Source organism: Penicillium pulvis (genome assembly GCF_028828015.1).
Source record: "Penicillium pulvis strain IBT 33274 chromosome Unknown contig_23_segment0_segment0, whole genome shotgun sequence".
In the NCBI taxonomy this organism is placed as follows: domain Eukaryota; kingdom Fungi; phylum Ascomycota; class Eurotiomycetes; order Eurotiales; family Aspergillaceae; genus Penicillium; species Penicillium pulvis.
The window spans coordinates 594,586-609,614 of NW_026643075.1; the positions used below are offsets into that span (position 1 = coordinate 594,586).

The 15,029-nt window shown below is 49.5% G+C and overlaps 5 protein-coding genes across 5 annotated transcripts; 1 reads left to right on the top strand and 4 right to left on the bottom strand.

The window, feature by feature from the left end:
- Positions 1-49: 49 nt before the first annotated feature.
- N7503_004494 (uncharacterized protein) lies at positions 50-979 on the bottom strand (the record flags this gene model as incomplete). The annotated part of the gene is made up of 1 exon (XM_057064041.1): positions 50-979. One exon carries the CDS (start codon positions 977-979, stop codon positions 50-52), a length of 930 nt encoding a protein of 309 aa, XP_056921784.1.
- Positions 980-1,295: 316 nt separating this feature from the next.
- N7503_004495 (uncharacterized protein) lies at positions 1,296-1,833 on the bottom strand. Its single transcript, XM_057064042.1, has 3 exons — positions 1,727-1,833; positions 1,537-1,664; positions 1,296-1,442 (listed from the first exon to the last, which is right to left on the bottom strand). The coding sequence occupies exons 1-3, from the start codon at positions 1,823-1,825 to the stop codon at positions 1,406-1,408; spliced, it is 264 nt and encodes an 87-aa protein (XP_056921785.1). The 5' UTR covers positions 1,826-1,833; the 3' UTR covers positions 1,296-1,405.
- A 2,692-nt stretch (positions 1,834-4,525) lies between these two features.
- Positions 4,526-5,544, top strand: N7503_004496 (carbon-nitrogen hydrolase family protein; the record flags this gene model as incomplete). Its single annotated transcript, XM_057064043.1, has 2 exons — positions 4,526-4,570; positions 4,669-5,544. The coding sequence occupies 2 exons, from the start codon at positions 4,526-4,528 to the stop codon at positions 5,542-5,544; spliced, it is 921 nt and encodes a 306-aa protein (XP_056921786.1).
- A 730-nt stretch (positions 5,545-6,274) lies between these two features.
- coaT (acetyl-CoA hydrolase ACH1) lies at positions 6,275-7,991 on the bottom strand (the record flags this gene model as incomplete). The annotated part of the gene is made up of 3 exons (XM_057064044.1): positions 6,275-7,468; positions 7,552-7,792; positions 7,849-7,991. 3 exons carry the CDS (start codon positions 7,989-7,991, stop codon positions 6,275-6,277), a joined length of 1,578 nt encoding a protein of 525 aa, XP_056921787.1.
- A 1,533-nt stretch (positions 7,992-9,524) lies between these two features.
- Positions 9,525-14,826, bottom strand: N7503_004498 (transcriptional regulator SIN3; the record flags this gene model as incomplete). The annotated part of the gene is made up of 7 exons (XM_057064045.1): positions 9,525-10,226; positions 10,276-12,384; positions 12,476-13,613; positions 13,660-13,760; positions 13,836-14,479; positions 14,590-14,654; positions 14,723-14,826. 7 exons carry the CDS (start codon positions 14,824-14,826, stop codon positions 9,525-9,527), a joined length of 4,863 nt encoding a protein of 1,620 aa, XP_056921788.1.
- Positions 14,827-15,029: the final 203 nt, after the last annotated feature.

The following is a 15,029-nucleotide window of genomic DNA, read 5'->3' on the forward strand; positions in this document are numbered from 1 at the left end:
TGCTTTGTAATCCATCGACTACAGGACCTCCAGCAGGTTTATAGATGAGCTAAGATGGAGTACCCTGCCAAGGTGCTCTATTCCTATCCTCGTAATCATTCTCATCCCCAGAATATCCATCAAACTCCCAAGCGTCTTCTTCAAAATCGCTGAGGCCGTCAAAAGAAAAATAGTCCTTTGGCTTAGGAACCTCACTCCAAAAGTCAAGCATTGTGTTTTGTTCAGCACTCCAGGGGCTCAGTGCCCTTCCTTCTCCTTGAGGATTGTAATCAACCTGTTGCGATTCTGATACTCGTTTCTGAGACTCCTCTGCGATCAACTTCTGCCACCGATCCGTTCCACATCGGTATTTGTGATATAAAGCTGGAAGGTGCTGTACATCACCAACACAGTATGAAAATATCTCGTTCGAGAGCGGCCGAGCATTGAACACACTGTATGAGCCTCCTTTTGCAGGATTCCACAAATCGTCGCTCCTTTCCTTACATCGCATCCACTCTTGTTTTTCTGGCCCGCACAGGAGATCTTCGATGCATCTCGAAAGTTCATTTAGGAACTTTCGATCACTTGTAGTAGGCTGCGCGGCGCTTTCCATCAGCTGAACATCCCGGACGCCATGTAGTTCAATTCCATAATGAGCATAGAGAGCGTCTGAATCATTCCTGACATCGAAAAATACTTTCAGAAACTTTGGCGACTCTAGAATATCTTTCAGACTCTTAGCACGCGTGCCGGTCGTAGAAAAGGCAGTGCTTCCAAGTGTGTGAATGTCGATTATATGAGGACGCTCAAGACCTTTCCCGGGGTAAACCAGCACGGTCAAGAATGTCAACTTTCCGTTCCGGCTAAGACGTTCTCCCTCGATATCGATGTATAAGGGGGGTTGCGAGTCTCCCATGCAAGTGTCTTGGAAGGCCACCCAGTCCACTAGGTCCTTGATCCCCTGCGGTGTATCGATGAAAACAGTGTCTTTCATCATATCCTCTGGTCCTCGTAGAGGATGATGTTTATATTAGTCTTTTAGGCATTCAGCGAAGACAGCTGACAGTGATCAATGGGTGGTTGGTGAGAATTGAAAGGGAGGAGGGGCTCGGGATCCTCGTGAGATACATCTAATATGTATATATCCAAGGAAGCGCACTCGCTTATCCATATTGGGCCTAGTGCATATCGGACCGTGCTCAAGAATTAAGGAAAAATGGAAAGCTATGTATAGCTGGTTTCTGAAAAATTCTGTACAAGAAATTCTCGGTTTGTGAAATGAAAATTGATTCATAATGAAATCTGGAATTCCATGCCCATAACTCCTGAGTCTTAACTCATTAAACAATAAATATATACAATCGTTGAATCTTAAACATCAGACACCAAACATGTGGCATTCTGTGCGAGGCTTTTCATTGGATCAATCAGTGGGCGGGTGGTAAGTTCCACCAACGAATCTAGTCAATCAAAGTCAGCTCTGATCTAGCTTCGGGTGCACGAGTCTAGTCACCAAGATGTGGTGAAAGACAATTATTGGAGAGAGAAACCTACCGATTCCAGAGAGATCCAAACAAGCCAGTCTGCGCATCCCCAGACTTTCGTCGTGCCCATCCATTGTCCACGTTGTAGCTCTTCACATCCTGGAGACCAGCGAAGAGGCCACGTCCAGCAGTAGAATGCTATACAATAATTGCTATTAGTCTAGGATACTCATCAAAACAATAACAAAGATAGAACTTACGCGATGTTCTTGCTGGTTGCGAATCCAGTAATCCGCTCCGAAGTCATTCTGGAGACGAGCGTGCTCCGAATCGGTCTTGACTTTCTGTGGGTTGGTCATTGCAGCCAAGTAGAGTAGAGTTGAGTTGAGTAGAGAGTAAAGTATAGTAGAGATGAGATTGTAATGTGAATCCTGATTAACAAAAAAGATCCCTCAATGCGACATCTCAATCGCCTTATATACCCAAGCACCATTCTATACAACTCATTTTACACAAGCACGGCCACACCGATCTAACCTAAACCATTGAACATCCATGGATCGAAGCGCATTGCCTGATACCCGCGACGGCCAAACCCGAACCAAACTCCACCCTAGCCGCGATCGTAGTTTGGTTCGAAGGGTATGTCGGACCCGAGGGTCCGAATCCTCGGGCCAGTCACGAGTCTGGTATTTGATTTAACCCGTGTGGGTAAATAATTATGAACCCCTACCACAGGGCTAGTGTATGGGTAGCGTGACCCAAATCCGGGGGTGGGGCTCAAGTCATGACGTCGAAGTGGTGTGGTGCGTGGTACGGCCGAAGAACCACGCCGGAAGCAAAACCTCCGGGTTCTTTGGGAATGATATGAGATTGAGTTTTTAATATCTCTGGGTTTCAATTGGATTGATTGTTTCGGTTTTGCCGAATGGTTGGACGGTGTGGCTGTGAAGGATTCGGTGGTCAGATGTTAAAGGGAGTTTTCGGGTGTGGCATGATCGGTGTCGGTGAGCTTGTGGGCTCAGGCTTCAACGGTCATTCTAATTTTCCATTGGATTGTTTTGTAGATCTTATCTTGCATTCATGTAATCGGAACTTGCCGAACATGTTCATCTTAAAGAAAAAGATCGGATTTACATTTTCGATGCTGTTTTGTTCTATACTTTAGTCTTCGAAAGCAGCAGATACTTCACGAAAAATTGTCAATGTCTTCGGAAGCTTGAAGAAAGTTACGAAAGTAATTGAATGCTGTAATATATCCCGGATCGAATGAAGCGTGATATTATACGTTGACTTTGATCTTAAAATCAAGGTTAGATAAAACCATATGCTCTTTGACATCTGTAGAATTTGTCGGAACCACAGTTCCTCCATGGCATGGCACCATATGTGGGTAATGAGAAGTCAAACAAACAAGTTAATAAACTCTCTTTCTCTCTCTCCCTTTCTCTCTCTCTCTCTCTTTCTCTCTTTCTCTCTTTCTCTCTTTCTCTCTTTCTCTCTAAATCGACTTCCTTCCAAAACCTCCTCCTCCTGCATATCTTCTTCTTTTCTTCAATTTCTCTCTCCTCTTATCTCCTTCCTAACGTCCAATCCACAACTTGACTTTTCTCCAGATATACTCACAATAACAGCAGTATTTTTGATGATCCTACCTTAGAACTCAGCAACCACAACCTTCCACCCATGGCATCGCAAATTGAAGAAGTGGCTCCTTTCCAGCGTATCAAGTGACAATTGTGGAGCCTATTTATCACGGATACTATATTGAATCCACATGCCACCTGATTGTTCGAAGAAATCGTAACGCAAGCAAATCCTGTGTCGCGATTGACGTACAACTCGGTCAATAGAGTCCTTACCATCGCCAACATGCCGACTGGGTTACAAAAATGCCACCAAGACTGACTTGCATTTACGATCACCAGGCTCATACATAATATGGTTCTAGTCGATTTTGAGAGGCTCCAGATGAATTTCCGATATAGCACAACCGTCGAATCTTCAACGGACCATATGCCGACTTGATGACTAGTGAGTAACGACTACCTACCAAGTTTCCATAAGCTCTCTCGGAGCTCTTTTCCATAGTGAGTCGTGATACCACATAGGCAGTGATATGACATGCAAACATTTCGATGCTGTTTTATGTCATTCATTTTTTGGTCATCCCTCTTTTTTTGTCGTCCAGATTTGCCTTCAACGTTCAATATACTCTTCTTTACTGTGCTATATTATTCATTTCAATAGGATATCCAGTACATACGACCATAGGGTGTGGAGAACAGGGCTTCCCGTCCGCTCAGCCGTACTTAAGCCACACGCCGGTTAGTTAGTAGTATGGTGGGTGACCACATGCGAATCCTGACTGTTGTATGTTTTTTTGTTTTTATCTTTGCTCTATCCTTTCGTTCACGGATTGTTATAGATGGGAACTTTGGTGACAAGGCGGGAAAGGTCAGAACGGGATGGAAATTCTTACTCGGAAGGAAAGCCCGGTCCATTCTAGTAGTCAAAGTATAAACACATTTGAGACACACAATCGCGCTAGGATCTACATACGGGCCCAGGTATACGGGGTATAAGGGCTGAAATGAAGCAACCAGAGTACAGCTCTTGGCATGTACATGACGAATTTCCAGCCTTTACAGTCAAGAGCGGTTGGTCCTAAACGACCATATCATTCTGCAAGACGTTACTTTACTCCTTGCTGGGGGTAGTGGAGCTATTAAACACGCGCTTGTCATCATTTGGGACGTCCGTTGTACAAGCCGGACAGCCGCATGCACCATGAAGCTCCATAGTTTCGACCAAAACGATATGCCAGAATCAATACAACAAAATGTGAGTCTGAATCATTTTTGATGATTATCTATGTCAATTGTCAGAGGCCTCAATAGCCTCAATTGCTTTAGCCTGTATAGAACTAACCTCGGGAAAAAAAGCCAGCGCATCACCCCTCTTAGCCTCCTTTCTTTGTAAGCCACCACAACTTCTTTTTTCGTTATCGCTTTTGACCTTCTCATCTTATAGATAATTTCCATGAATTTCTCGGAACCATGCCGCCATTTTGCAAGATAGCTGTTATACAGCTCTATGTGAAGGTATGGTTTTATCCTCAATAGTCCGGCAATGAGCATCGTACCTCGGTTGAAGAATGACAGCCCCACATCATCATTTCAGTATCTGATATAGCTTCTAGCCCCTCAAGCCCGAAGACAACTTCGCCCGCGCCGCGAAGTTCATTCGCGAAGCCGCAGCGCAAGGATGTCAACTAGCCGTCCTGCCCGAATTTCACTTAACAAACTGGATCCCGACAGATCCCCGCTTCGCCTCACTTTGTGAAGATTGGGAAATCTATTTAAATCGATATCAATCACTCGCGAAAGAATGTGATATCTGCATTGTTCCCGGGTCAATCGTCCGACCCATATCTCCATCAATATCCACAGCCAAACCCGACCAGAAAATCGCAGAACCAAACCTAGAAAACGCCACCTTCTTCATCTCAAACACCGGCGAAATCTTAGGAACATACGTAAAAAAGAACCTCTGGCGCGGAACAGAACGAACCTACCTCCGCTCCTCCTCAGCTCCACATGAGGTAATCCAAACCCCCCTAGGGCCGGTCGGACTCCTCATCTGTTGGGACCTTGCCTTCCCCGAAGCATGGCGCGAACTAACATCCGCCGGCGCGAAAATCATCATCGTGCCTACAATGTGGATGCGCAATGGTGCCTCCGAGGCAGGCGGTGCCCAGAATCCATCTGCCTCGCTCCTGTTTGTGGATAGTATCTTGACAGCGCGCACGTTCGAGAACACCTGTGCTGTTGTATTCGCCAATGCGGGCGGATCACCTGGGAAGGCTTATTGCGGTCTTTCGCAAATTAACATTCCCTATGCGGGGCCGTTGGTGAGGCTGGGTACTTCCACCGAAGGTATGGGAGTGGCGACGCTTGATATGGCGGTTATGGAGGATGCGGAGAAGAACTATGGGATTAGAGCTGATATGGCGGATCCTGATTGGTGTTATAGACACACGCTTAGAGAAACTGAGGCTCCTAAGGGCAAGTTGTAGAGGGTATTTTGGCTTTGAGTACACAGTTCCGACTATTGTGGGCCTGCTTTAGATAAGCTTATTTTTCTGTTAGACTTCATCACTCAATCTATGCACAATACATTTGTCTTGAATCAGCCTAGACAATCATTTGTCGATATGCGTAGCATTACACATCTGACAGGGACCAATACTGGGACCTCGGTATCTAGGCAAGTGACTTAAGCCGAAGCTGGCAAGAGCTCACATTGTTACTGCATGATGAAAACTTCAGCGACCGTTTCCCCCCGGCAACCTGGGATTGGGGTTCGAGTAGTAATGATGCTGGGGGCTGTGTTTCTCTTCGTGCCGGTCGTGGCGATTCGGCATCATGATAAGCTGGTGTCATTTTTGCACCATTTTGCCTCAAGGGAGGCGACTTCTAGCGTTAAGGCCAACAATTCGGCACGAATCTAGGATCTTCATTATACTATGTGTGTAACTTTGCGCCCACTTAGTTCAAGATCTGGCCTAAGACCTGACCAATCACGTGGAAGATTTTCAAAGCATCATTGTCTAGTCTCTGAGTGGGCCAACAACACAATAGATCTACAGAGCTAAACTTGACTTCAAAGCTACTACTGAAACTCATATACGAGCAAAATAAATTCAAGTCAAATCAAATCCATGGATTGGTAGTCAAAAATACGCTAATATATACAATTAATGAAAAGGGATGTTGTAACACAAGACTGAGTTCTATACCCAGCCCTTACTCCCAAGAGTCAATCTTCATGGTACCCTTCTCCTGGAGGTTCTGGTGCATCTTGAAAGCCTGGAAGAGCATGTGCGGCTCGTGGCCCATACCCTTGCGCAAGCACTCAAACTCCGCACGATCCAGGTAATCAGTGAGAATGGGGTAGTAATCAGGGTGCGAGCACTTCTTAATAATAACACGGGCACGCTCACGGGGCGACAGACCACGGACATCGGCAAGACCCTGCTCAGTGACGATAACGTCGAGATCATGCTCGGTCTGATCAATGTGGGTAGCGAAAGGAACGATACAGCTGACACCGGTGGGGTCGGTCTTGCTAGGCCGGGTAGACGGGGTGTGCATGATGGAGTACTTGGAGTTACGCAGGAAATCGGCGGAACCACCAAGACCGTTCAGCATGCGGGAGCCCATGACACAGGTGGAGTTGGCGTGGGCGTAGATGTCCACTTCGACAGGGGTGTTCATTCCGATACATCCGAGACGACGGATGATCTCGGGGCTGTTGGAAACCTGCTGGGAACGGAGGAGGAGCTTGTCGGCGTATTGCTCCCAGTTATCGTAGAAACGCTTGAAACCGTCGGGGGAGAAACGGATGGAAGTAGCAGTGGCAAAGTCCAGGTTTCCGCTGTCGAAGAGGTCGAGGAAGGAGTCTTGCAGAACCTCAGTCCAGACCTTGAGGTTCTTGAAGTCGGCACCGCCCTTGGCGAGACCTCCGACGACGGCGTTGGCAATGTTACCGATGCCGGATTGAATGGGAAGGAGGTTCTTGGGAAGGCGACCGTGGTTGACCTCGTGCTTGAGGAACTCAATCAGGTTGGAGGCGATGGCTTGGGAGCCCTCATCTTCAGGGGAGTTGGGCTGAGTCTGGTCGGGGTAGGTGGATTCCACGACGGCAACGACCTTCTCGGGGTCAACGGGGATGAATGGCTTTCCGATGCGGTCCTCCGGTGCCATGATGAGGTATGGCTTGCGGCCCGGAGGCAGATCGGAGCCGACGATATCGTGCAAACCCTCGAAAGAAGGCATGGAGGTGTTAAGCTCAATAATGACCTTATCGGCCATCTGAATCAACTCAGGCGAGGCGCCGACCGAGGCACCGGGAATAATACCACCGCATTCTGTGATGGCAGAGGCTTCGATAACGGCGACGTCGATCTTGTTGGTCGGCCTGTCCTTTGTGTAGTAGCCCTGCGGGAAGCGTTAGCGGCCGATCGCGATCGTCAAGTCTGCCCGCGGAGAATGCCGAGCCGCAGCTACAAAATCCAACTTACATAGACCAAATCCGAGGGAAACATGCTCAAATGTTTATCGAAGAACTTGATTTGTCCATTGTTGATTCCCTTGGCAATCTCCTTTCCGACCTGGTGAGGACTGCGGCGCTCAATCATGTTCAGCTTTGCCCAACGGTTCTCGGTCTCTGCGCCGGAGGAAGCTCCGACGAACAGAGTGTATTTCGATTGGCCTTGGAGGTTGTTCTTCTCGACGTGATCGGCAAGTGCGGTAGGGACCATCCTGTCGATTTGTTAGATCCATTGACTATCAATTGTTGCATCCTATCAATCACGTACTTAGGGTATCCAACACCAGTGAAACCGGACCAGCCGATGTAGGCGCCACTGGGGAAATGGTGGATAAGGTCCTCAGGCTGCGCAAGCTTCTTCAAGTAAGAAGGACGCCGAATACGGCTCTTCAAAAGGGCTGAGGCCGCCATCTTGACTATTAGTGAGAGGAGAGGAGAGTGGTCAGAAAGATTTAGAAAAAGAAGGGAAGAATTTAAAAAGAGGAAATCGCCTGATTGAAATAACCCCACGGGCAATGGTTCCACCTTAAAGTTACCATACCAGCTCGGGAGAAGGGAAAAGGTCTCGATTGCTAGTTCGCCTTTGTGGGTGTATTCTCTTCCGCTCCCCAGATTTTGTCATTCCCCGCACCTGTGGATATGGACGTAGATTGTATCGATAGTTGAAGCTCTCTGCTGTCTTCTAGATATGAATTGTAGACTATCGTGGCCTCCCCTTTCCATCTCGTTATCATCATCCCTTACGAATCCATGACACTCAGCACCCGAATGCGGCCTAGCGTGACCAATCATATTGACATCATCGCGGCGCTGACTCGGTGCCTCTCGGGATTTTCTCGCTCGGTGCTAAATTTACAATCTGCACCCCAGTTCTGATACCCCAAATACCCCATAATACACCGGTTAGCACCCTCACAGTCGACGTAATGATGTTGATCTCTTTTTGAAAAAAAGTAATGTAGAAAACCTGAGGTTCAAAATTTATAGATAACTGCATTGCAACCGTCAAAAACCGCCTCGAAACCAATACTATACCAAAATAATAAGATACCGGCCAGGAGGATCCGCCCGGCCCGAACAAGGCCTCGTCAGTCCACGTCTCGGACTGTATCGGTTAAGCTGATTCGGCCACACGGAGCCCCTTCTGCACACCGAGCACCCGTGCACAACAGAATTTAGGATATAGCGCCACGAAAATTCATCAGGCGTGCGGATCGTGATCCTCAATGGGTGATCGACAGGTTCGTTTATCTGTCCCGGGTGGTTTGATGGAGCTGGAAAGGGGCTACTATACCAGTATGCATGAACTTTAGATCGAAATATACTTGCTCCTTGGGTATACAACGTACTAGTCCATGGTTAAGTAGATGCAGTGATTAATTCGCCCCGTAGATTACATAGTATACAATACGTAGAAGTGATGAAATGAGAAAATGAAAGAAAAAAAGAAATAACATAGATCATTCATTCATCCAGCGTGATCCACTTATTGTCATCCTGAAGATTACCTCGGATGAGGCTGAGCCGGACAACCTGCTTCACGGAAGGGTTCATGGAGCCCTAGAACCTTGGAACCTGGCATGTATCCGGTGTCCATAACAAGCAGCTGGAAAAGGAGATAACACCGCACTGTCGTTTGTGCATTGGGGAAACGATGATAAACAGACCGGGTAACTAGATCGCTAAGGATACAGGCCCCTAATACAGGTTGCGAGATCACAAAAAGACAATAAGAAAAAAATGGGAAAAGAAGAAGATGAAAAAAGGTGAAAAATAATAATAGACAAACCCCATAGAACTCATCGTCGCAATTTCCTCGTGTGATATGACGCCGTTTCCTTCTCGCAAGCAGCAAATGCATTTCATCTCCTTCAAGATAAACAAACGTCCTCCCCTTCCACTCAGTCCACAAAACAGAACAGATAACAGTAATTAACGGGACAATTACACTGCAGGCTCAACATCAGCCATCTCGACATCGGCCTTTTCGGCGTTTGTGGGCTCCGGCTTGGCCTCGGTCTCAGGAGCAGGCTGCTCCTCTTTCTCGGGAGCTGCAGCATTAATCTCCTCGGCGGGAATCGGTGATACCTTGACAGCGTCTCCATTATCTCCGTTCTCCAGTGTCCCGTTCATCCAAGACCGGAAGCGCTGGTTCGACTCGTCGACCTTGTCTTTGCTGAGTCCACGCGCCCAGTTGGGGTTGTTGACAAATTTCTCGACAAAGCGGTCATGACGCTTTTCCTTAAGTGTGGACTTCTCCTTGGCGCGCTCCTCTTCCAATGCCTTGATGACTTCGGCGTCGGCGTCCTTCGGCGCTGGCGCGTTGGAACGCCAAAACCAGTCGTGGCTCGGGGGTTGGTAGAGGATGGTGTAATTGTTTGCGCAGATGCGGATGATCAGACCGTCGTGGTGCTGCAGCCGGCGGTAGTAGCGGTCGTATTCTTCGTCCTCGTCTAGCTTGCCGGGTAGGTTACGCTTCAGGAATGGAATGCGCATCTCGGAAATTTGGACACCTTCAGTGGGATCGCGCATCGAGTAGGCGGTCACATAGTAGGACCAACGGGCCTCAGAGCTCAGGTCGTCGTGTTCGAGGGTGGCGTCCTCCGTGGTCATCACTTGCACGGTTATGCGGCGATCAGAGGGGAACTGTGAAATGGTTAGACATGTAAAAGCTGACGGAGAACGGGGTACTCACGTAGGTCACACGGTAGATATCACCCTCCTTGACCAATCTCTCAACCTGCTTACGATATTGAATCTCCTGGTGGTGGGTCGTCTCTTCCTTCTCGCGCTCCTTGAAGAACAGGTTCGCAATGTCCGAGCTACGATCGCGCGAATCTCCAGTAAAGATGGACGCGACGAACTTGGTAATGGACGAGAAAATCCTTTCCAGGTTGTACAAGAGATATCCACCCTGCATGTAGAAGCGGCGGAGAGTCTCCTCAAGATGAATCTGGTCAATATCGCCCCGGATCACCTCCTCGCACATGCGCACTATCTGCTTGTAAAGGTTCGCTTTGGGTTCGACATCATAGAAGAAATCGCTCGGGAACCGATCAATAAGACAAAGCTCATGGGCAGGCTTGGGCAGAAGGCCCCGGCGAACTTGCTCGCGGGCACTCTCTTCCTGTTGCTTGATGCGCGCCAGACGCATGTAAAGGATCTCGAATGTGCGCAAGAAGCAGAGGATGTTCAGGTTGCAGTACATGTGATGCTCGGTCTTCTTGTACTTCTCGTTCAGAGTGTACTCGTGCTCCACATTGAAGTTTCCTTGACCAGGGTGCTCCATCCACTTCAGCTCAGCAACATCAAAGGCCTCTTCGACCTCGGATACGGCCGCAGAAAGAGCCCGACCAATCTCAGGAGTCGGCTGCTGCTGCTGCTCTGAAGGCTGGTGTTCGGCAACCCCATTCGACTTCTCCTGGTTGCCCTTCTCCACCCGGCGCTCCAGGACCTCACGCAGGAGATCCAGCTTCTGCGTGTTAGGTGCCTTGCGACTGGCAGCTGATTCCTCCTCAGTGGCGAAGTTGTCTTCTAGCTCTTCAGGGGGAGTAGCAGCAATGAGAAGTTCGTCCATGTAGTCGTGGAATGTTTCACGGTCCAGCCCAAAGAAGATGGGAATGAAGTCTTTGACGAAGTTTATCAGACGCTGAGGCTCAGCACCGAAGCCAGAGGTGCTCCGGTCAATGTACATGCAGAGCAGATGTGTAGTATCCAATAGAACATCCATATCTTCCATCTTCATCTCAGCTTGGTAGTTGACCGCCTTCAAGCCAGCCTTGCGACGATTCTGTGTTTCTTCAAATTTCCCTTGCAGGTCCTGTTGAATGTTCTTCGCAATAAAGAGCTTCTTGTCGGTCTGTCGGGTAGCAATGGCCTGGTGATCAAGACTGCGCCAGTATGCGCGCTGCATCTGCTCACGCCAAACTTTATCCCACTCGCGCTGGCATGCCTTCCATTCCTCAAGCTTCTGCTTCAATCGGTAGAGAACAATAGGAAGGACTTGGCAGGGCCGCTCAAACATATCACGAATAATCTTCTCGCCACGCTGACGGTCGTACACCTTCTTGATTACGCGCTGATAGATGGCCTCACTCTGACCACCCAGGCCGGGTGGCAACTTGAAGTTAGCACGCTCACTCTCAGACATGTGCAAGAATTGCTGGCAGATAGGCTCAATGAGCTGGATGGTTCGAGTACAAGCCTCGATGTGGTGGTCATAATCGTGGCGATCTTCTTCAATCCGGTGCAGAGCATCTTCATACTGGTTCTTTCGGTGTGCGACGAAACCAGAATCTTCAGACGCCCAAGTCGGGTGAGAGGCCCACTCGTCGTTCAACACTTCGAAGCAAAGTTGATCACGACCACTGCATGCCTTCTGGCGCTCTCGCTTGGGCAATAAACGGTAGCTGGGTCCCAATGATCGGCAGTGCGCAAGGTTAACAATGCCCGCCTCTGTCTGGGGCTTGGGGTCGATGGTTTTGTCTTCGGGTTCTTCAACATTCATAAAGCGCTTGAACCAGTTCATCAGCTCGGCGTTAGAGCCGATGAAGCCCTCCGCACGCTTAACAAGGATAAAGCGATCGATGAGATCGTTCGTGTACAGGTTGCACAACTTTAAGAAATCACTGAAGATTTGCTTGTTTGCAATGAACTTCTTGACACGATCGAAGAACGCAATCTCTTCCTGGCTGGGCGTTGTCAATACAGAGGGTGGAATCGGCTCTGGCAATGCGGGGATTAGAGTAGGAGAGACGTTGGGGATGTCAGCACCAGAAGGCTTTCCGTGGAAGTACTTGGGTCTCTGTCAACGTTGTTAGTAGACAAACCACAATATGTGAGGCAAAAAAAGGGAAATATTGCGGGATTAACGAGAGAGAGGGGTATCAACAAACCTTGTTTGCATTGCCAAACTGTGCTGGCTGACCACGCATCTGAGATTCAGGCAATCTGGCGCTATCGATACCAGAAGGTCCTGACATAGAGGACCCAGCAACACCAGGGCCTGCGCCTCTCCGCTTCTTGTTCTCTTTCCCAGAATCCTTGACATTGAAGTTGCCCAGTGGAGGCATATTTTTCATATCGCGGTTCGATGACTGAGGAAGGCCCATGGAGTCCCCGCGCATGTTACTGATGGGAATGGACTCCTCGGCAAGGCGAGCTGCGGCCTGCTGCTTAGCATGGGCTGCAGACTCTGGCAAAAACTGCTTGAAGTCCTCCAACAGATCCGGCGCACTGTTAAACAACGTGGTAACCTGGGCATACACATCTTGGATGGGTTTTGACTCCCGTTGATATGTCTGTAGAATTTCCAAGAATTGTTTGTAGATATCCGGAGCTTGTGAAAAGCGGTTCTTTATCTTGTTCACATAACTGATGGCGTGGTTGAACTCTACAGGCCCACGCTTGTTGAGATCAGGGTGGCCGCCCTGAAGCATACCACCGACACCAGCCAGACTGCTCATTGGCTGGGTCAGGCCGGCATTCGGTCCAGCGCCTGAAACTTGCATCAGGCCAGGCCTTCCCATACCAGAAGCAGCCGACGCTGCACCTTGCAGCTGTGCGACTCCACGGTGATCCTGTTGGTGAGACAGGTTTGCGGCGCCCTGGGCCTCCTGGCTTTGGTAACCATAGTGATGGTCATGAGCAGCACCTTGGCCATCCTGATACATACCAGGACCCATCATTCGGGACCCTGGAGAGTAAGATCCAGGTGGGCCCTGCTGTTGAGTCTGCTGCTGCTGGGTCTGTTGCCAACCGGGGCGGGACTGATCATAGTAATCAGGGCGACCAGGCGGGCCAAGGCTACTGGAAGAAACCTGATCGGTGATGTTTTCCAATGGGCGTCCTGCGCGTGGCATACTCAAGGTGTTCGTTCCGGAAGGAGTCGTCACACGGATTGCATCAGGGTTGTCTTCCGTACCGCACTCAATACGATATCCGGGAGGGAGGAACGTGTTGAAACCCTGGATCAGCGCCGGGTGGCCATTGAATAGGGTGGAGACCCGTTGAATCACGCCCGGGGTATCAATTCTGTTAAAGTCAGCTAGTATCGGATTAGACTGATAAACAAACTTACGCTTGACTCTTGAAGTCTTTCATTATATCCAAAAAGCGGTTGTAGACATCGGGCTGATCAACGAATCGAACCTTGACTTGATCCAGATAACTAAGGGCATCCTGTATCGCGAAAGGCTCTGTTAGGGTCTGGAAACTGGGGCGATCGGCGCCTGGGGGGCCTAGTGGGGAACTTGCATTCAAAATAGGCTGTTGGCCTTGTGCGAGGGCTGCGACATTTCCGGGAATTTGCTGTCCCGCTGCGTTGTAACCTCCCATTATCGGGGGTCCACCGGGGTGTTGCATGTATGAACGAGGGGTACCTTCACCGTGCGGCATCTGCGGGCCAAAAAGACTAGCGGGTCCACCGGAAGACTGCACACTACCCTGAGGGCCATTGTTCGGGTTTGCGCCAAGATTCGAGAGGAGGCCATTGGGACCGTGGATGGAGTTTTGGACCTTTGAAGCCACAGGCTGGTGGAGGGGAATCGAACCCGGGTGGCTCTGGACGGGGTGGTGTTCGCGTTGGCGCTCCATCTGCTGGCGTTCCATCTGTTCGCGCTCGCGCTGTTCACGCTCTCGGTGGGCCATCTCTTCCTGGCGTTGGCGCTCAATGAGGTCCCGCTCTCTGGAGTCCCGCTCTCGTTCGCGGTTCAGAGATTGTGGGGACGCATGCTGCATCGCCTGCCCAATCCCAGGCAGGGAGTGGCCCGATCCATGTGATGGACCAGGGCCATGTTGTCCATATGCTGAGGGCTGGTGTGGAGTGCCATGGGTCTGGCTCAACTCCGCGAGGCCTGGTAGGGAGTGACCGCCGGACTGACCAGCGGGATGGTAGGGTCCTTAATTAAAGCGGCGCACAAAGGTCAGTTCGTAAGTTCCATGGCATCACTCTAGAAATAGTAGAGAAGGTATATTCAGGTGTATAAAGGAGCGGGGAAAAAATGCTAACCGGCAGGAGGAGGAAGGACGGGTCCGGAAGACTGCGAAGCCGGGCCCTGTTGAGGGGGGTTTTGTCTATCAGAGGAAACAAACACATTAGCTTTGTCAATTTAGCAATCTCGAGTGGCAGAGATTATGCATACCCGAATGACCCCAAGGGTCGAGGCTGTTGATTCATCTGATCCATGCCAGGGTGCGACGGTGGCCCACCAGCAGAGGAGTGCCAGCTATCGTTCCCAGAGTTCATGACCAGAACATGAACTCCAACAAAGTAAGGTGATAGGTGTCAAACGTAACAGAAATGAGTCTGAGTTGTGAAGAGGGTGCACTGAGGCCCAGGTGAGCTCCCCAGCTGGGAATGTGTTTCTCCGGTTGTATTTTCGGTAGGGAGATAAGGAATCCACGACACTCAGATCGCGGGCATGTCAGAGCATGACCGGCCTGAGAAAT